Consider the following 22,720-nt stretch of genomic DNA (forward strand, 5'->3'; position numbering starts at 1 on the left):
TTAAGCATAAGACTTAATATCAGAGCAAAAGATATTATCTAAATTATATGCAGAAGAAGACTAAGCAGTGTATGGGGGTGAGTCCGTTCCTCCTCGTGGTGCCCCTGGATAAAGCCTGATGCTGCAGGCCAAACTGAACGCGGACAAATGTAACTTTTGTGACTGGCAGAACGGAAGGTGTAATCTTCAAACTTTTATAGATAACAACTACGGGAATGCCTGTCACAAATGAGAATATGATGAAGAAGTAGAATAGGAAGAATAATAACAGTGGAATAAAAAGAATATGTAGAATAAGAAGAATAATAATAGTTGAATAAAATGAATATGAAGAATGTAATAAAAAAAAAAAAATAGGTAGAAGATGAAGAAGAAGATGAATAAGGTGAAGAAGTTGATGTCAAAGATGCTGATGATGATGAAGATGAAAGTGTGGGAAAAGAAAAAAAAAAAGAAAAAAAAGAAGGGGAAGGGCGTGGAATAGTGAAACATCAATATCTGACAAAATAAAAAAAAAATTTACATAGTCAATATCTTTGTCACTCCGAACGTCTTAAAAAAAAACAAAAAACATGCTATTCTATTTGATTGGGATAAACCTCTATGACTTTAATGTCTCCGCCACCTCCCCAAATACATCCGGCATTATTCTTAGTTGTTTTCCTTCATGTAGAATGAACCTACAAGGAAAGAAAGGGTTTATTTTAATTCCGATATTTTGGTCCCATTGACTTGCATTGGGATCGGGTATCGGTATCGGCGATATCCGATATTTTTTGAATATCGGCCGATCCAAACCGATACCGATACTTTCCGATATCGGAAGGTATCGCTCAACACTAGTCGTATCAAAACAGCCAAGTGTGATTGCAATGGACACTAAAAAGACCAGAATTATGTGTATAATATGTAAGAGAGCTTACTAACCAGACAGCAAATGCACCTGAGCACTTACAAATACCAGGGCTGAACGTAAGTTTCAGTATGACCCTGTGTAGGGCTGAGACCGTCCGCTAAGTATTTCGTTGCAGAATTCCCGAAATGCATCACCTGAAATAAAGAGGACATGCTGTCAGTTGCAATTCCACACCAGAATCAGAAGAGAGTTAGCTGTGCTGTCCCGGCCATAGGGTACACCGAATGAACGGATATGACACCCCTCACCCTCTCACCCTGTGTTACACAGAAGAGAGCGGTAAAGTCACATGACTTGATCAGAGTATGAGCACTATTTTGGCCACAAAGTCATTGGTGCCCACAAGTGCAAAGGATGAAGTATGAGCCGGGATTGTGGAGATGAAGTGTATAGTCTGGTCTTGGTCTGAATGAAAGGGTTATTCTCTTCTTCTACCTTCAGAAGTTCACTGCTCCTCAGCCTCTCAGTTTTCTGATTGGTTGTCCATTATGATGATTGACAGTTTGCACCAGCAGCATCAGAGCCCAGGTGACCCGAGGTGTTTGCTCTCCAATGCTGCAGAGGCGCACATGGGCAGAGATGGTGGGCGGATGTGTAAACTATAGTGTAACCTATAGAAGGGAATATCTAAACTACTAATATGGGCATACAGGTTATAGAATGCTATAATTTGTAAAGCGCTGCGGAATATGTTGGCGCTATATAAATAACATTATTATTAAAAGTCCTCCCTGTGTGTCTCATCTCAGATGCCTTGTTGCTGAGAAATCATCTGTTATCACTTTATATAAATTACCTCTTCCAGGCTCCCGGGAGGATGGTGCCTAGAGATAACTCTGCCTCCAGAGATTATTTTACATGAAAGGGGAGTTACCAGATAGACAACAGAACAGGAGAAATGAACTTTGTCTTCTTGAAAACACATTTGAGATAGGAGCTGAGAGGAACCTGCAGATGTGTGAGGTATAATCACACACAGCTCTGCAGTGAGATCAGGAGAGCAGAGAACGGCCATTACACATCACACTGGTAACATTGGTATTCATTTCACATCACACTGGTAACACTGGTAACCAATTAACATCATGCTGGAAACTCCCCATTATATTTAAAATAATCTCTGGAGGCAGAATTCTCTTCCAGGCACCATCCTCCCCAGAGCCTGGAAGAGATCATTTATATAAAGTGATTAAAGATGATTTATCCACAACAAGGCATCTGATATGAGACATATAGGTAGGACTGTTTTCAGCATTCTATAGCCTGTATGCCCATATTAAGTTTAGATAGGTCAAATGTGGTGACAGATTCCATTAAAAGCCCCTCCATTCTTTCGAATGGGGAGGATTTTTAATAACAAATCATTTGCAACATTGATGGATTTTTCAAGCACTTTGCACTTTATTAATGAATCTAGCTAAGACAACCCCCTTTAAGTTAAGGATCTTTTATAACACACCTTACAAAAAAAAGAAAAAAAAGCATTTGTGGCATGACCTGCTGCTGGCATATCACTCTGTGAACAGCTCGCCCAGGTTTTAACATTGTATGTATTAGGTTAGGATCACACCACGTATTTTCTCTCATCCGAGAGAATATGGCCGATTATAAAAACCACAGTCTGATCAAACTCTAATTTCATAGTGTGATCTGATTTTCTATGGTGAGGAGAATATGGAAAAAATGTCTCCATCTTCTCCATTCTGTTGTGAAGATCAGACTGCACTCTGATGTCATCTGAGTGCAATGTGATGGTTTTCACGCACTCACTGACTTCCATGGCCGACTGCGATCCAAATATCAGATGCAAATCTTGCATTCTGCAATTTTTTCCAAGACTTACAGTAGTCTGTGCGAGAAATCCTTTCCTAAATCCTAACCATAATGTGGAATCTGATGGCACACAATGTGACTTTTTCCCATTCTCTATGGATGTAAGAGATCAATCCTCCATACACATGTATGTGCTCTGTACAAGTCAGGGGCTTATGAAGGCATAATACAGCCATGTTATAAAGTGTAACAGTACTCGAAAAATAATAGAAAACAAATGGGGACCTGACAAGGGGCCATTATTTCCTCTCACATATGAGGTTGCACAGTTCCCATTACACATGCGGTTTTTCTGCTCAGGAACTTGTCTCCAGATATAAATAAATGCTGCATTAGAAGCAAACCACTTAGATTTTCTTCTGGTTGCACAGAAGGACCCTCCGGGACCCTGCTCTTAAAAAGCCACATAACGCTTAGTCTAGGCTGGACCCGTGAGTGTGTATTCTGCAGCCTGTGTTCATTTCTTGCCTATCGGACTGTACAGAGAAAGAGATTGTTCTATTATTAACATTGGAGGTTTCTTTTGCTTCAGCTAAAACATTCTGAACTATGTGGTCAATATCTGAGACAAGCTGCCATCTGTAACAACTATTGCATGCTGACATAATAATTAATAATAGTAAATAATAAGGAATAACAAGGAATAGCCTTCCCACTACTTATTGGGATTTTCTCAACATCATAACTGGTTAAAATTGGACAGCGCTTCTATTAACCAACATCATTGCAATTTACTTTTTACTATTCTCCCTATTCTCAAGAAGGGAGGGATTCTTTATTTCCTGCTCATTTGCTAGGTTAGCGGACACAAGCAGCGCAGTGCTGACAAGCTGGCCGAATGACTGTATCCAGCCAGCTTCATTGCCCCAGTGCTCCTCTAATGCTGCAGGGGCAAGGCTGCCTCATAGTAGAGCTTACAAGTTAGGCCAATGGTGTGTAAGGAGGTGGCGGAGAACCTCATTGCCTCCCCTCTCCCCCGTGTGCTGGTGCCATGCACTCAGGGCCGGCTCCAGGTTTTTGAGGGCCCCGGGCGAAAGAGTCTCAGTGGGCCCCCCCTTTAACACATACCCCGATTCATGATCGCATATAAACACAGCCATGTAGTATATAACACTGCCCACGTAGTATATAGCAGCCATATAGTATATAGCAGCCCATGTAGTATATAGCAGCCCACGTAGTATATAGCCCAGCCCACGTAGTATATAGCAGCGCAGCCCACGTAGTATACAGCAGCCCACGTAGTATATAGCAGCGCAGCCCACGTAGTATATAGCAGCGCAGCCCACGTAGTATATAGCAGCGCAGCCCACGTAGTATATAGCAGCGCAGCCCACGTAGTATATAGCAGCGCAGCCCACGTAGTATATAGCAGCGCAGCCCACGTAGTATATAGCACAGGCAGCCCACGTAGTATATAGCAGCGCAGCCCACGTAGTATATAGCACAGGCAGCCCACGTAGTATATAGCAGCGCAGCCCACGTAGTATATAACAGCGCAGCCCACGTAGTATATAGCAGCGCAGCCCATGTAGTATATAGCAACGCCACTCACTCAGGCACTGGTAGGACTAGGAGCTCCTCCTGAATCTGCCTGATAAGTTCAGCAGCCAGCCAGGGGCGGAGATCAGAGCAGAGAACGTGCTCTCTCCGCCCACAAACAATGTCATGCTGGCTGCCTTCTCTTAACCCCTATGTGTGCCTGCCTGGCTGCACTGACTGAGTGAGAAGATGCTTGTGTCAGAGCTGGCACATAGGGGTTAAGAGAAGGCAGCCAGCAGTGACTTTGTGGGCGGAGAGAGCATGTTATCTCCTGCTCTGCTCTCCCAGCTGTATCTATGACAGCGTGAGTGGGCCCCCCTCTCTCCCCAGGGCCCCGGCATTTGCCCAGGTGCGCCGGGTGCTGAAGCCGGCCCTGCATGCACTTCATGTGGTACCCGGATGGTGTACCTGTATGTTATTGTATTAATGTTCTGCTAATGTCCAATATGTGTTATGTTTGCTGTTTTTATGCTTTGCTGTCAATGTCCTGTGTAATGTTCCTATATTCCCCCATTGTATGTACTCTTGTAGAGTTAGGGATATCAGGGGTTAACTTTGTGGGCTGAGCCAGCAGCCTCTTGGGAGCAGGAAGCTTCTGCTTCCTGTTCAGAGCCCGGGCATATTGGATCAGGGCAGAAGCTCAGCTGCGGCTGGGAGCCTTGCCAGACCACAGGAGGGGAAGGGTGCTACCCATGACCTTTGAGCAGTGAAACGGGCACCAGGACTATGTAGATTCCCCACCAAAGGGACTTTAAGTATCCAGATTTTGGCATATGGATTACCTCCTCTTTCGGCCACCGTGGCTGCTGTGTGTATGGCCGTGGATGTCGTTAGGGAGAGAGCAGGAAGGTTGATTGATTTGCTGCAATTACATTTTTCTTCCTTCTGCTTATTACTACCTCCTCTATGCATTCAATTAAAAGTTATCCCTGTTGGATTTTATCTGGGTCGCTGGATCCTGTTTGCCTGGGCTGTAACGACTGCGGAGAAGAGGTAATTCATCTTGGTTATATCTGTCCTGTCCGTTTCATGTGCAAGGGGCCAGGTACTCGCTGACTGTATGCTCAGTGAACTCTGTTCGTGGACTGTAGCTTTAAGTGACTCGGCTGGGACTACCACCCCATGCCACCTTGTTACAGATGCAACAGGTGCAACTATGGCGATGGTCCAATCTGTCAATCATGTTCTTAGGAATTCACTCCTAACTCTTTGCACTCACCTGTTTTTTGGATATGGGATGGACCCTCATGACCCAAACTACATAGCCCAATAAAATAGAATACAGAACATGTTATTTTGCTGTCAAAAAGGCCACAACTTTTATTAAAGATCACATGAGTATAGTAAGAGTTAGGTGAAATGCTAGGAAAGTATATTTTGAGATTTACGGACACCGTGAGATCCCCGAGCTGCCAGCCATACAGCAATCGGCAGACAGCAGGGACGGCACACTCTGACTTGCACATTAGTAAAGCCAGTCCACTTCGAGGGCTGCAATGACCCTACCAAAGATCCTCATTCCTGTGCTTTTAAAAGATAAACCGCCCGTGGATGATGTTACCATTATCCCATCCTTCAGGCCAGCTACCAAAACTCATAGAAAAAATCAAATATCCACCAATCCAAAACAGTATGTCAAAGCAGGGTGTGACTATTACTAAAAATTAACTTTTAATATATAATTCTTAAAATGGTATAACTAACCAACAAAGAAAATAACACACACAGAGGACTCACAGAAAATTCACATTCTTGGGAATGTGCCCCCCTCCCGGATGCAGTGTCAACTTTGAGCAGTCTTATCCATACTAGAATAAGAAAGCCCAGAGGTGAGATCGTTCCAATTTTACATGTCATCACTGCTACTGCAATTTCATCCAACAAAAGATATCTGTGATATGGGACATGCGGTTTGTGATTACTTATGTCATGTGATTCTCATGTGATGAGAACTTTTTTTTTCCCCTAAGAGATTGGCATATTGACTTGTGGCTTACAAAATCTCGGAGATTTCGTGGTTTTACATTCCCAAGAATGTGAATTTTCTGTGAGTCCTCTGTGTGTGTTATTTTCTTTGTTGGTTAGTTATACCATTTTAAGAATTATATATTAAAAGTTAATTTTTAGTAATAGTCACACCCTGCTTTGACATACAGCTACCAAAACTCAGCCTATTCACCACTATTGTGTAACAGCTTCTATTAAATTAAAATTAGTCTACCATAATTTGCCGCCCATTTTCTCCTGACCCCCCAACTGCCACAGGAGAGGCCATTTGACACCTAAAATGGCTCAATCCCTCACCAAATTAACCAATCTTAATTTCCTATGATAACTATGTTATCTATAGTACTAGATTAACTTCAATAAAAACATACAACAGCCCCAGACCTGATAACTGCTAAAATGTAAACTAAGTGACATAAATAACGAGATAATATAATCCTGGTTCGCTCTGGCTGTCGGTAAAGTATTGAGTGAGTTCTTACAAAACTCAAGACTGCCAAATCATTGGGGTCATTGTAAACTGCAATCTGGGTATAGGGATCCCAACTTACTTCTGAAACCGTAAGAATAACTCAATAATGGAAAAAGACGTAAAGTGTAACTACACAAGACTATGAAATAAAATACCCTGTATTGTCTACATTGGGAAACATTCTGAACCCTTTTCGATAACATGTAGCAAGACTGTTGATAACCAAGTTGTCTGAAACCACCACAGTCCAGTAGCCGCAGACCAAGCCTAGCTACAGAGGTGCCATCTGGGTTCTGCTGGTAGGAAAACACTGCATTAATAAAAAAAATTCAGCCTAACCAAACTGCGGACCAGTTGAAGACAGACAACCTTTCAGTTGACCGGTCCACGAATACCACAACTCACTAGCCACAAAACCAAACCAGTTATAGTGGCATCACAACCTTTAAAAGTGGCCATCTACAATGTATCATCATCATTGTCTATTAACGAAATTTAATTGAAATGCAAGCAGTAAAGTTCCACATCAATAAACTGTTTTAGTGAAGGCCTCGTCCCAGGTTTCTCCCATCCCATCGGTCACAATTTCTTGTAGCTTTGGTATAGCTATTGCCAATATCATAGCACCAGAAATCTGCTCACAATCAGTTGTGGATACCAATAGAAAGCTGAATATCCTCGGCGCCATTTGTAGGTTCTGCAGGTGAACTGTGAAAATGGGCAGCGAGTGAAAACCACAGAGAGATGATGGTAGAAGAGTCACGACTTCCATCTCTGGGCCCCATATTTACCTGGCCTCTGAGCATCACATTGCTGCACTTACCGCATGTGCCGGGAGCCCTGACCATAAATAAATCACATGCTGAGTGTAATATTAAGAACATGTCTACCAAGTCCTTGAACTCACAAAAAAACATGGGGCTGCATCCTAGAATCCTGCAACACGTCTCTGCTTTAGGGGGACACACCTGTATCGTTCAGACACCTTGATCCGTGTCCTAAAAATTAAAGGGATGAGGATACTCATAGCGGCAGCCAGGAATTTAACCATTATATTTAACAAGAATATACCGGTATGTGATAAATAAACTTAATGTAACTAAGTGCAAATTCATATTCTCAATAGAGCGGGGGCTGAAAGGGTCAACCCATAATGACATAATGGGGGAATGTACAGGGAGGTGCTGTGAGTGACCAGAACTGAATGTAGGGAGACCGGTCCTACATGGGAGCATCTAATGATGTGCAGGGAAATATTTTATTGCTTTTTCAAATAAACAATTTGCACCTATGGAGCTTAATCACCAACCATGACCCTAGTCATCACATAGGCCGTCATTGTCAGTGACAGAGGCTGCTGCAGGACATTGTCAGAGTCAGGATCCAGCCTGGTAAGAACGCTCTCAACTACTCACTACATAGTAATACGTATCCTGCACAGATCTTGTATTGGCTAAATCTGATAAATGAGCTGCTGCACATTGGAGACTGGGTATGTAATCAAAAGATATCTACATACAGGACAGGTGGAGCAAGTGTTACAGCTGACAACTCAGCAATGAACCTGAGATATGGCCCTCCAGTACACACATAACACATGATCAAGGGGTACATGGTTAATACATACAGAACACTGAACAACCAAAAATGTCGGCTTTGCAAATATGGTTATATTAAAAATCCTCATCTCATTTGTAGTCCTGTTTGTGGGATTGCTTTGGCAAACTAGGAATGGTTGACAGGATCATATATGTATACATTTATATACAGTTATATGAAAAAGTTTGGGCACCCCTATTAATCTTAAGCTTAATGTTTTATAAAAATTGTTTTTTTTTGCAACAGCTATTTCAGTTTCATATATCTAATAACTGTCGGACACAGTAATGTTTCTGCCTTGAAATGAGGTTTATTGTACTAACAGAAAATGTGCAGTCTGCATTCAAACAAAATTTGACAGGTGCATAAGTATGGGCACCCTTATCATTTTCTTGTTTTAAATGCTCCTACCTACTTTTTACTGACTTACTTAAGCACTTTTTTTTTGTTTTCTAACCTCATTGAGCTTTGAACTTCATAGCCAGGTGTATGCAATCATGAGAAAAGCTACTTAAAGTGGCCACTTGCAAGTTGTTCTCCTGTTTGAATCTCCTCTGAAGAGTGGCATCATGGGCTCCTCAAAACAACTGTCTAATGATCTGAAAACAAAGATTATTCAACATAGTTGTTCAGGGGAAGGATACAAAAAGCTGTTTCCACTGCGAGGAACTGCGAGGAACATAGTAAGGAAATGGAAGAACACAGGTACAGTTCTTGTTAAGGCCAGAAGTGGCAGGCCAAGAAAAACATCAGAAAGGCAGAGAAGAAGAATGGTGAGATCAGTCGTCCTTGACCTCCTCAGACCACCTCCAGAGAGCTGCAGCATCAACTTGCTGCAGATGGTGTCACTGTGCATCGGTCAACTATACTTTGCACAAGGAGAAGCTGTATGGGAGAGTGATGCGGAAGAAGCCGTTTCTGCAAGCACGACACAAACAGAGTCGGCTGAGGTATGCAAAAGCACATTTGGAGAAGCCAATTTCTTTTTGGAAGAAGGTCCTGTGGACTGAGGAAACCAAGATTGAGTTGTTTGGTCATACAAAAAGGCGTTATGCATGGCGGCCAAAAATCACAGCATTCCAGGAAAAACATTTGGTGGAGGTTCCATCATGCTTTGGGGCTGTGTGGCCAATGCCTGCACCAGGAATCTTGTTAAAGTTGAGGGACACATGGATTCCTCTCAGTATCAGCAGATTCTTGACAATAATGTTCATGAATCAGTGACAAAGTTGAAGTTACGCAGGGGATGGATCTTTCAGCAAGACAATGATCCAAAACACCGCTCCAAATCTACTCAGGCATTCATGCAGAGGAACAATTAAACTGTTCTGGAATGGCCATCCCAGTCCCCAGACCTGAATATCATTAAACATCTGTGGGATCATTTGAAGAGGGCTGTCCATGCTCGGCGACCACCAAACTTTAGTGAACTGTAATTGTTTTGTAATGAGGAATGGTCAAAAATACCTTCATCCAGGATCCAGGAACTCATTAAAAGCTACAGGAAGCGACTAGAGGCTGTTATTTTTGCAAAAGGAGGATCTACTAAATATTAATGTCACTTTTCTGGTGGGGTACCCATACTTATGCACCTGTCAAATTTTATTTGAATGCAGATTGCACATTTTCTGTTAGTACAATAAACCTCATTTCAACGCAGAAACATTACTGTGTCCAACAGTTATTAGATATATGAAGCTGAAATAGCTGTTGCAAAAAAAACAATTTTTATAAAACATTAAGCTTAAGATTAATAGAGGTGCCCAAACTTTTTCATATAACTGTATATACTAGATGGTGGCCCGATTCTAACGTATATATGTAGTTTATTTATGAAGATTTAAGAATAATGCAATGAATACACAGGATTTTCTGGGTAAAATATATACATTACCAATAAATTTTATTGCTCATAGAACTTAAAACAACTGAACAAAATTATTAAACAGATCATCAAAATATATAAACCATTGCATGAATATCTAAATGTATTTAAATAAATCATCGGACGAAAGAAGTACATCGACACTATTATATATATTTGTTAACAGTATCAACCCAAAATATTTTTGCACACCATATTTCTTGTGAATACCTTTTGACTACCTATAAGCAACTTTCCTTGTATGAAGAACGTGCACCTTGACGTTGGATCTCATTTTAACTCTTGAAAATGCAATGTAGAGTTGTCCATGACCAAAAACGGGTTCCGATAGGTATATGCCAACACGGTGTAGAGTTTGACCTTGTGACTTGTTTATTGTCATGGCAAAAGCTGGTTTTACTGGAAACTGTCAACACCGAAGCCTAAATGGAAGACCGATGTCCGAAGGACATAAATCAATGCGTAGAATGAACACTTCGTCTCCTTTTGCTGATCCAGTGATCACTCTTGCTTGAATTACATGGGAATGGAGTCCAGTAACAATAAGGTGAGTTCCATTACATGGACCATTTTTTCTATTTAGATTCCGCAGCGACATTACGATTATTCCAACATTGAGTTGTAGTCTGTGGGATGGCATTCCTGATGGCGTTAGACTATTTAAAAATTCAACTGGATAATGCTCTTGTTCATCTTCATTGTCTACATCCACTAAATCATCACTTTTGTACAACTTATACTCTCCAGTCATTCTATCCATCACATGGGAATTTAGCAGAGTCACGTCATCGTTCTTGGGACAGAATTGCATGGGAAGAGGCCCTCTCAACACTGGTTTGGTTGTTCACATCAATTTCAATGCATTGTGCAAAAATATCACTTACGATGCAGTCAGTGCACAACATGTCTTCTGGTATAATAATGTCTTCTCCAAGGTTGTATTCGTTGCTAAGTTCACCATTACCAAGTTTAAGAAGCCATTTGCTGTACTCTGGGTCAGAAGATCGCATGTTGTTAATTAGTTGGAGTTTATTAAACTGTTTCCAAAGGTCAGCCATTTTTAAGCTATTTTAAGCTGGACTCAATAACATCTGTTCTTGTTCCATTTGGTATGACTGGAAGGCATTACGTCGCGCAGAAGTCTGTCAATTAAGCTCAAAGCGTATTTGGGTGCCATGGTTCACTCGTCAAGTATCAAAAGATTTGCGTTGTTTAACTGTCTTCCTTCAAATGTGTCTTGTTTTATTCTGAAAACGGAGATTTTGTTGACTGGAACTGGTATCCCAAATAGTGAATGGATAGTGCGACCTCCTCGTAAAAGGTTTGCTGCAATCCCTCTTGTAGCCGATGGCAATACGACTTTTCCCAACCCTCTAACGTGATGCATTAAAACTTCATAGAGGTATGTTTTACCGCTGCCTCCTGGACCATCAATAAAGAAACATTTTGGCTTTGCATCTGCTTGGTTTTCTATAGCGCTCACAATAGTGTCATATGCAATCTGTTGTTCATTTAAGGAGTTTCTTTTCTATGTTGCCAACAATAATTCATAAGCTTCGTCATACTCTGGAACTTGTGGAACTTGAATTGCAGGCTGTGGCAAATTAAAGTCTGACAACTTTTTTCCATGCAGTAGTAAGACATTTTGGACATCTTGTATGGCATAAGATTCGCAATTTTGACAATTTCCACTTCTGTTGTTAAGACGTAAGCAGTAATCCTCGATTATATGTTCTTTGACATTTGTCCAAACTAAAGCCGGATTTGTAAGCGGTCCAAATATGCAGATGTAGGCAAACAATTCACGAAGTTGCTTAGGCATATGTAGGGTAACTGCGTCTTCTAAAGTAAGTCTCCACACAGTATCATCCAATAGAAGTCCTAATGCCAAAGCTGCAGCTTTAAATGTATCGTGCAATACTCCATTAACTGTTTTCAAATCGTCATAACTTGTAGCTCCTTTGACATGCAGTAGTAACAGCCGAAGGCAATATCTTTCTTGATCCTTGACACTAGCAGTATACATGCGTCCAATTATTCTACTAAGTCCTCGTTGTCTTGGATTCCAAGTTTTATTCCAAACGTAATGCTCTGGAATCTCTCGGTACAAATACTGCCTTGCATTTTCGTCACGTTGGTTCAGCAAAAACCTTTCCATTAATGTTGACGTTGTGCTTAAAGTGTTTTGAGACATCTTTGACTTGAGCTTCTTCAAAGAAATAAAGCTGCTGTTGGTTTGGTAAATGAATAGCTAAACGTATAATGGCATGGGACTGTGAATGCATTGGAAACGCAAATATCCTCCAAGCAGCTTCTGGAGCACTCACATTTCTTGAGTCAACAAAAGTTGATGATTCATTGTGATTGACTGTTTTCTGTTGTATTTCGATGTTAGATGTGTCATGCCCCTTGTAGATGTACTTGAAAAGATATTTTACACTTTTTATTGAAGCACAGATTTCTACATTGATGCGATAGTTGTAGAGTTTTGATAAGTGCGGGTTGTATGGGACTATCCATGAGTTATTTATAATTTTTTAGTTGCGAACAATGTTATCAAGGTGTTGTCGCCGGTAGGATGGGTAGCCATCCAAGTCTTTAACAGTGTGCCGTTTGAACTCCTTTGGAAACCCTTTTGTATACTTTCCGTTTTCCATGTATGGGCTTTTTGGATTTGCCACACCGCATGGGCCATGAACCATATGTGAGACTACAATATTATACAGTTCAGGATACTTTTCTTGGTTAGGAATTTCAGCCCACACTATGTTGTCGATTTCTTCCTCCGTGCGAAACCTGGAATCTGCGTCTAAGATAAGTAGTATATGCGCATGTGGGAGACCTCATTTCTGAAACTCTATGACGTGTACCATTGCTACAACTGTTCCAAAAAGCCCATTTTTGATGTCTTTCAAAAGGCCGCTGAGTTTCAGTCGAAATACGCGTGCGACTAAGTCCGGCCTGTGTTCAACTTGTTGCCAGGGTTATAGATTTTCGGTAATTTCCGGCCATTTAGGAATACAGGTCATTGTCACAAAAATGTCAGGTCTTCCATACTTTGTTACTATTGCCATTGCATCTTGATAATGCTGTTGCATGTTGCGGGGGCTACCTTCAAACGACGATGGTAGAATTACTATTTTTCCAATTGGAATTTCCTTTTGAATTGATTGTTTTAGCAAATGTTCTTGAAGAGCACAGTAGTCTTCAACTTTAAGTTGTTTTTGGTTCATTCTTATGAAATTTAAACGATTAGCTTCAATTTTAACGTATGCATCGACAAAGTACTGTTGTGTCAGTTTCCCACCGTTTAAAATAGGATTGAAGTAATTTCGGACAGACAGAAGAAAACTGTAGTAATGCAGTTTTGTAATTCTTCTTGAAGTTCCTTGTTGGTGTAGGTTTTCATGCCACCCTTGATCACCTCTTGGAAAGATTAGTGGATACAGAAGAGCATCAAAGTTGGTGTGCAAAATGCTAATTCGTTGTGTCTTAGGGTACCGTCACACAGTGCAATTTTGATCGCTACGACGGCACGATTTGTGACGTTCGAGCGATATAGGTACGATATCGCAGTGTGTGACACGCTCCTGCGATCAGGGACCCCGCTGTGAATCGTACGTCGTAGCACATCGTTTGAAACTTTCTTTCGTCGTCTAGTGTCCCGCTGTGCCGGCATGATCGTATGGTGTAACAAAGGTGTGCACGATATTGTATACGATGTAAAGGGCGGAGGAGCTGGCTACGTAGGAGCGCTGAATTCTCCACCTCCCGTGTGCTGATTGGGCGGTACAATACTGTGCGCTCATTCGACAAAGGACTATTGTTCCCAGCGGATAAAACCGGAGCTCTCGAGCGCGCTATTCATTTCTCTCTGTAGCACGTGCTGTAAACAGAACTCCTAAATTCGCTGGATTCCCTGGACTTTTAACTACTAGACTTTTACCGCAAAAGGTATGTATAACGCTACAGCGTAGCATATGTTGCGCTTCAACGGGGATAAACGCTGGAGTGTGGTCGATTGTTCCTTTGAGTAGGGTAGGCCTGAGAACCTCAGGTACACAGCTGTAGCGTGGCCCGATTAATTAATCCTTTTACAGATCGAGATGGTTGACTGCCCCATTTAATACCAGTAGTAACATATATAGTTATTAGATCAATGGTCAGAACATTGTTTTGTAAGCACGTGTATTTATTGTACGTTTGTTTTCTTTTTAGGAACTATGCTCACTTCCGATGAGAGTTCTGTTGTTGCTGCTGCCCTGGTGTTTGAGGCAGCACGTCTCCAAGAGGAGAGACGTCCTAAACGAAAACGTCGCATGTGGACTCGGAGCTGGCTGCAGAAAAGATCCACATTGTCACACATGGGTCTCATAAGAGAGTTACGTGACAATAACCCTCATGATTTCCGAAACTACCTTCGGATGTCCGAGGAATCCTTCAAAATAATACTGTCTGCTGTTACGCCACTCATACAAAGGCGTGATACGCCGATGCGTGCAGCCGTGCCCGTGGAGGAAAGGTTGGCGGTGACACTGCGGTTCCTGGCAACAGGAAGGTCTCTTCAGGATTTGCAGTTTTCCGCCGCTGTTTCCAGACCTTTCCTGAGCGTTGTGATTCTGGAGACATGCGAGGCCATTGTGCAGAGCTTAAGGCATTATATGGAGGTACTACTATATTTTTTTTGGCTGCTGTGTTATGTCGATATATTATACTAGCTATTTAACCCGTTCTACGCCCTGATGGCGAGCATTTCTATTGGTATATGTTCTACATCCTATCATGTGCTGCTCCCATCCTGCGCCCCCATTCAGACATGTGCTGCTGTGATCCTGCGCCTCCAGTCTGACATGTGCTGCTACCATTTTGCGTCTCCATTCTGATATGTGCTGCTCCAACCCTGCGCCACCCTTCTTTTATTTGCTGCTCCCAACGTAATTTTATTGATTATATAATTTAGATATATTGTTTAGCACCCCCTCTGAGTCACCGAAGCCATCTGAAAAAATGGCTGCCTGCATACTCAGGGTTGTTGACTTTGTTATACTAATCCATACTGCGCCTCAATCACTGTAGGATGTCCACATGAGAGTGTATGTGCATAATATATTTGACCTAATTTGTACATGTTTCCTTCTCATCTTGCAGTTTCCCAAGACGGCGGATGACTGGAAGAGGATTGCTTCCGATTTTGATGAGCTGTGGCAGTTTCCAAACTGCGGTGGTGCATTAGATGGAAAGCATGTGCGCATCACGCAACCAGCCAACTCTGGATCCTTTTTTTTCAACTACAAAGGATATTTCAGTGTGATCCTCATGGCCCTTGTCAATGCGAACTATGAGTTTGTCGATGTGGATGTTGGCATGAATGGTCGAGTCTCCGACGGTGGTGTTTTTGAACACACTTCATTTGGGGAAAGCTTGAGGAACAATGAACTGCTGTTGCCACTAAATGAAGACACAAAAGCAAACCTAAATTTTGTCTTCATCGCTGATGAAGCTTTCCCTCTTCATCCACATTTGCTGAAGCCATTTGCACAGAGAACACTCACACCGGAGCACAGAATCTTTAATTACCGGTTGTCGAGGGCCCGTCGTGTGGTTGAAAATGCCTTTGGGATTATGGCAAATCGGTTTAGAGTGTTCCACACAGCTATCAACTTGAAGCTGCCGTCTATAGACTTTGTGGTTTTGGCATGCTGTGTGCTCCATAATTTCCTGAGACGTCATGATACGAGCTCCTATTCTCCTCCTTCGTTTATTGATGCAGTGGACGCAAGAACCGGAGATATTGTGCCCGGGGAATGGCGTACACAACCTGATAATTTTACAGCTCTTCAAGCACTTGGATCTGGCAGACAGGCAGACGATGCAAGGGACTGTCGCGAAAAATACTGTCAGTACTTTAATGGTTCTGGAGCTGTACCCTGGCAGGATCGCGCCGTATAAAAAAATATTTTTTTTTGCTTTGCTGTCATATAAACCTCTCTAAATAACTTTAAATGTGATGCCTATAAAATGGTGCTGTTAACCCTTATAGCTTGGTAAACATTAAAGAAAGAATGCGAAGATTTTTGGGTTTTTTTGTAACAATTTCTTGGTTTTAAATTATTAAACAACAAAATATAACATAAACCCCCCCAAAAAAAAATTATCTCCTTCCACGGCCCAAGAGGTGTCGCAGCGTCACGCCCTGCTGCTCTACTTGAGTCTGGAGGAGCGCTGCTGTCTGCTGCAGGAGCGCTGCTGTCCGCTCCAGGCGCAATTGTCTCGCCAGGAGCTCTCTTACGGTGGGCGGTTCTGTGGATAGAAGAGGTTGGAGAACCAACGTTGATTCCGCTGAAAATACATCTCGACCTCTGGGGCAGGACCAAATTTTGTGTGTTGTAAATTTCTATTTGGTCTGGCACCACAGGGCGATGTAAATTTTATTAAATTTTACAGTTTTAGTTGTCTATTGTGACATCCAGCAGAAAACCACTCGTATTATCTTGATACTTACGGAGAAGGGACGCCGGTTCCTCATTGCCAGAACCAGAGCTGCTAATTTCCCATCCCAGCGATCTGGCCACTGCTGCAGCATCTTAAAGGAAATAATAACAGATCTGGTTAACTATGAAACACGCCGTTGGGAAGCGCTCGCTGTTTTGGTCACTTACGTATGTTATGTTCTGGGGAGAATGCCGCCGACCCGGGGGAGGAAGAGGAGTGTCGGAAGGGAGGTGTTGAGGGTGGTGTAGGGGTGCGAGGCCGTCTGCTGTCTGGTGGTGGCGTGGTAGGCCGCTGGGTCATTACTGCGTCTGTAATGTATTCAAATATTTCCGCTACCCTCTTATGTCCCGTATGCAGTTGAAAAACTGTAATCTATGATTGTTAACTTACGTGACGTCATGGACTGTGGGCTCCCGCTGGTGGTGGATGCTGTGGTGCTGCTGGCAATTGCAGGTACCTGTTGCCGCCGCTGTCTCTCTACACATAAAGTTAACAAACGCAATCTTTAAAAACACATGTAGAGTGCTGCAGATCAAAGCTAACAATATACTGAAACATAAAATTTATATCACACTTCACAGGGGTGCGAGGGTGCATGGTCGCAACAGATGGTGGAGGCGTGGTAGGCCGCTGGGTCATTATTGCGTCTGTAATGTCTTCAAATATTTCAGCTACCCTGTTATGTCCCGTGTGATGTTAAAAAAAATGCAATCAATGATTGTGAACTTACGTGATGTCCCGGACTGTGGGCTCCCACTGGTGTCTGAAGATGGGGTACTGGTGGCAATGGTGGGTCTCACTTGCCGCCGCTGTCTCTCTACACCTAAAGTAAAGAATCACAATGTTTACACACAAATGTTGAGTGCTGCAGATCAAAGCTTACAATATACTCAAACATAAAATAGAGATCACACTTTACAGGGGTGCGATACTCAGACATGTATGTGGGCTCTGGTGTTCAATGGTCTTCCTGTCTTTGGAAAACGTATTATTTCATCAGTAGGCCAACCTCCTCCGTTAATATTTTTGGGAAATTGAGAAACTAAAAATAATGGACATCATAATAATTTCAAGATGGTGGTTGAGATTAGGGAACCCGACAAGTTTTCTCACGGACAACGCATATTCTGCTTGGAAAATAACTAAATTTTACAAAAACGGGGCATGTGTTTTAATGCATTTGAGGTCACGTTGGCGACCATGAGCGCAAGCCTCCCTCCCAAACCCCCCCCTCCTGACAGCGTGCATCTCCCAATCCCCCCATACTAGTACTTGCCTCGCCTTGCCTCCGCACGCAACTCAGCAAACATTTGTGGCGTTTTATAGCGGAGGTCAGCCCATTTTTTACGCAGCTGAAGCTGACTGCGGCAGACGCCAAACCTCCTCTCCATCATTCTGGCTATGTGGCCAAGCACTTCCCGCTTGTGGATGTGTGGGTGGGCAGGGCGGCTCTCCAGACCCTCATAATCCAGGGCATCCATCTGTCTAATAAAAAAAAGGAGCTCTGGCTGCCCCAGAGGAGCAGAACCAATTCTCGCCGCCATTTTAGATGGAATGACCCTGAACAGCAACGCCCAGAGGAGGAGCTGTACTCCGCCGTCCTGCCGCCAGATCGGCATCGCAATAGCGTTGCCGTTTATGGACAGCGTCACATTTGTGACGGCTGAGGGGTACGGAATGAACGCACATAGTAAATGCCGTTCGAAGGATGGTTATTTAACGCCGGAGCGTCACGTAATGTACGCTCGTGGTCTATGACGGCGTGATGACGTTACAGCGTTCCGGCGTGCCTGCGCTAGCTTGTTTTGGTTCCCTGACATCTTGATAATGGCTGCCAGTCGCCGTGATCCTCCTATGGGCATCCCAGAGCTCAAGTTCCTTATTGGAACAATGGATCGGATGCAGTACGAGACAACTGGGCTGGTGCTGCACCGCAACCAGCACAAGGATGAAGTTGTCCGTGTGGTGTCTGAGGGCCTCAGGAAGCGGTTTGGGATAACTCGCAGCAAGGCCCAGATTGTGAAAAAATGGGGCGATCTCAAGTCCAAAAGCCCAGAGCGCCTGCAGGAGCTTCGCAAGGAGATTCGCAGAGGTCAGTACGCAGGTACCCAAAAGTATGTGGCACAGCTATGGGGCAGTTTGAACGTTGCAGAGCCACTATGTGGCACAGCTATGGGACAGTTTGAACGTTGCAGAGCCACTATGTGCCACAGCTATGGGGCAGTATGAACGTTGCAGAGCCACTATGTGGCACAGCTATGGGACAGTTTGAACGTTGCAGAGCCACTATGTGCCACAGCTATGGGACAGTATGAACGGTGAAAAGTACTATGTGGCACAGCTAACTGCAGACCTACCTTTTTTTTTCCTTCACAGAGGCAAAGAGACAGCACCGCCGCCGCCACGAGGCACCCCGCACAGCCTCTTCTGGATCTGTGCCCTCCGGGTCAACTCCTCCAGATCCTAGTAGGTTCCCACAATTATGTGATTTGGATTCAGTTGCAGGTCCCCTCTTCCCCCCCCCCCTCCCCCGGCAGCCAGTGTTGCCATATATGCTAACAGACCTTTTTTTTTTAATTTATTTTTTTTTTTCCTTCACAGAGGCAAAGACACAGCACCACCGCCGCCACGAGGCATCCCGCACAGCCTCTTCTGGATCTGTGCCCTCCGGGTCAACTCCTCCAGATCCTAGTAGGTTCCCACAATTATGTGATTTGGATTCAGTTGCAGGTCCCCTCTTCCCCCCCCCTCCCCCGGCAGCCAGTGTTGCCATATATGCTAACAGACCTTTTTTTTTTTTTCCCTTCACAGAGGCAAAGAGACAGCGCCGCCGCCGACAGCACGAGGCATTCAACATGGACTCTGATCCCGAAGTGCCCTCCGTGCCTCAACATCCTAGTAGGTTCCCACAATAAAGTTATTTTGATTTTGTGGCAGGCCCACTCTTTCACCTCCAACCCAAACCACCCCCCCCCCCCCCCCCAAGTCAGTATTGCCTTATATGCTGACTGTTTTTTTTTCTTTTTTCCTTCACAGAAGCAAAGACACATCGGGAGACTACAGTGTTATTAATGTTATGTTTTTTGACCCACAGCTGTCGTCAGTGTGAACAAGGAGGATCTTGAAGCCGGCATAGAAAGGCTTATCCACACTATGGCGCGGATTCAGGAGCAGCACAATGTGGCAATGGAGGAGCTGCAGAAGCTTCGGGACATGTGCCAGCAGTTGGAGGGGGCCAATAATACATTTTTGGTTGTTACATTAAAAATATTTAGTTAAACTATGATTCCATTTTTTTTGTATTAGTTAACTGTACATGAATTTGTACGTTCATTTGTGCCCTCATACAGTGCTGTGATCGAGACACACCAATCAAACAGTCGTGATAGAATTTCTAATAATAGCTTTTATTTGAAACATTATTTTAACAAGACAATAAAATAAAAAGTAATGTAAAAGAAGTTAGGAAATCACAAATTGTGATATGACGATTCTTCCGGCTGATAACTTTGGTGCCTGACGGGCGAAGCCATATGTGAAGGTATTGGCGTGTAGGAGTGGTTTGGGGGTGGCTGGCCGAAGTGGGAAACAGGAACATTGTGTCGCATTGGTGTCTGACACTGTGACCAACCATTGTAATATGAGGGCTCTGTCCGCTGCATTGGCCGGGAATAGACCAAACGAGTGTGCTTGTCCAAATCGCCATCTGTACCCTTGTTTACTGCTTCCAATATTAGACGCTCCGCTAGTGTTCTTTGGCTGTCGTCCATTTTGGCCAGTTTGTCAACAACATAGTGTCCAAACCCCTGCAACGCAGGGCTAACATTGTTTGTTAACACCTTTTTTGCAAGGCTCAACAGTTCATGTGAAACGTCTGAGGTGGCTTTCCGTTTCCTTGGACCTTGCCTCGATTGAGTCCTGGCAGGTGCCGCCTCCACTAAATCTGTTGTCGTGCAGTCCTGTGAACAGTCCAGTGTACTGTCCTGCGCACTGTCATCCTGGGGGAAAAAAAAAAAAACAAGTTACGAACCTGGCAACAAAAAGTTTGACCACCATAACCGCATCCAAACTATATATTCGTAGTAGGTAAAAAAAGGTTGTAATATATTTTAAGCTTAGTAATATTCTTTAACCTTCCCATTTATTTAATACTTTTAACTACACTGTTCTGACTGCTAGGGGAACCTGATGAATATTTTATAGTCTAAATAGTCTCAACAAGAGTACATCGGCAGCTTGAAGCGATACTATTTTCTATATTGCTTAGATGGTATGGTTTAGAAATATCGCCATTTCATACATATTATGTTCCCCATATAATACTTTACTGCGACAGGGTTACTTATGTGGACATGTTTTGGAATAACTTCAAACTGATGTGATAGTCAGAAGTATAAAACATAAAATGCAGAGAAAAATTATGTAATTATAGGACACATTGGTGAACTTTCGTCCAAAGAGCTACTTACTTGTTGCCCTTGTGACTCCTGCTCGGCGTGGTTCTCCGAAACAATTTGTTCCACAGGTGCCAACAAGCGAAAACACGTGGAAGTCCGTGGCACCTCTTGGTCCCTCAGAAAATTCAGATGTTCAAAATACCAAAGCTTTGGCACATAAACATCTTCGGTGGAAGCCCCGGACTTTGTAGTGTGAAGAACCTTGTTAAGCTCCTTCCTCCACACCGTGCGGAGCGCCTGAATTTTCTTTTTAATAACCGCTTCGTTTGCTGGCTCTTCTGGTGCATGACGATTGTAAAGCTCAATGAGCTTTAAATAACCCTCCTGCCTCTTTTCCCTGTTACAATACTCTGGAGATTTGATTTTCCAGAGGCAGGGAAAAGACTGGTATATTTCGATGAATTCCCTGATGAATTCCACACGATTTGACATCTGAAAAATAATTATAAAAAAAAAAAAAATTACACGGTTGACAAAGAGTCCTTTAAACAATACTTTTGCCAGTGTGCCAAACGCTTAACAACAACAGCCACACAAAGAGCTCATGCCTACCATCCATTGTTCCATCTGCCACGCCATAGGCCACCATAACCCAAAACAGTGTACCGCCTGCTTCACTACAGCAGCCACACAAATCGCTCATGGTGACCATACATTGTACCATCTGCCACGCTGTAGCTCACCAGACACAACCAGTCACAACCAGTCACAACAGCGTACCATCCGCATCGCTTCAGCGGCGGAACGAAGCGGTCATGCCGACCAAACAGCGTTCCATCTACCACGCTCTAGCCCACCAGTCACAACCAGTCACAACCAGTCACAACAGCGTACCATCCGCATCGCTTCAGCGGCGGAACGAAGCGGTCATGCCGACCAAACAGCGTTCCATCTACCACGCTCTAGCCCACCAGTCACAACCAGTCACAACCAGTCACAACAGCGTAACATCCGCATCGCTTGTTTCATCTGCCACGCCATAGGCCACCATAACCCAGAACAGTGTACCGCCCGCTTCCATACAGCAGCCACACAAAGCGCTCATGGTGACCATACATTGTACCATCTGCCACGCTGTAGCTCACCAGACACAACCAGTCACAACCAGTCACAACAGCGTACCATCCGCATCCCTTCAGCGGCGGAACGAAGCGGTCATGCCGACCAAACAGCGTTCCATCTACCACGCTCTAGCCCACCAGTCACAACCAGTCACAACAGCGTACCATCCGCATCGCTTCAGCGACGGACCGAAGCGCTCATGACGACAGTACATCGTTCCATCCACTATGCCCAAGCGGTGTAACATACCTCGAAGCTGCGGTGCAAAGCGTGGAATATTCTGTGAAATACTGAATCCGATGTCCTAGTCCAACAAGTGTCCAAGTACAAAGTGAAGAAAGGAAATTTTGAAACCGGTGAGGTGGCTTGGAAACAATAGCGCTCAGGTGACAAATTTTCCAACCAATTGTGTGCACAGAACCTGTGGCCTATCAGCACATAGCTAGCAGCTCGAC

At 43.5% G+C, this 22,720-nt stretch overlaps 1 protein-coding gene and 1 long non-coding RNA gene across 2 annotated transcripts; both read left to right on the forward strand.

The window, feature by feature from the left end:
* The first annotated feature begins 14,591 nt into the window (after positions 1-14,591).
* Positions 14,592-16,389, forward strand: LOC138657046 (uncharacterized). Its single transcript, XM_069744533.1, has 2 exons — positions 14,592-14,921; positions 15,403-16,389. Exons 1-2 carry the CDS (start codon positions 14,619-14,621, stop codon positions 16,201-16,203), a joined length of 1,104 nt encoding a protein of 367 aa, XP_069600634.1. The 5' UTR covers positions 14,592-14,618; the 3' UTR covers positions 16,204-16,389.
* A 2,960-nt stretch (positions 16,390-19,349) lies between these two features.
* Positions 19,350-19,978, forward strand: LOC138658318 (uncharacterized). The gene is made up of 3 exons (XR_011317446.1): positions 19,350-19,437; positions 19,558-19,644; positions 19,841-19,978. It is a non-coding gene; the product is annotated as an uncharacterized lncRNA (long non-coding RNA).
* Positions 19,979-22,720: the final 2,742 nt, after the last annotated feature.

The sequence above is a fragment of the Ranitomeya imitator genome, chromosome 1 (genome assembly GCF_032444005.1).
Source record: "Ranitomeya imitator isolate aRanImi1 chromosome 1, aRanImi1.pri, whole genome shotgun sequence".
Classification (NCBI taxonomy): domain Eukaryota; kingdom Metazoa; phylum Chordata; class Amphibia; order Anura; family Dendrobatidae; genus Ranitomeya; species Ranitomeya imitator.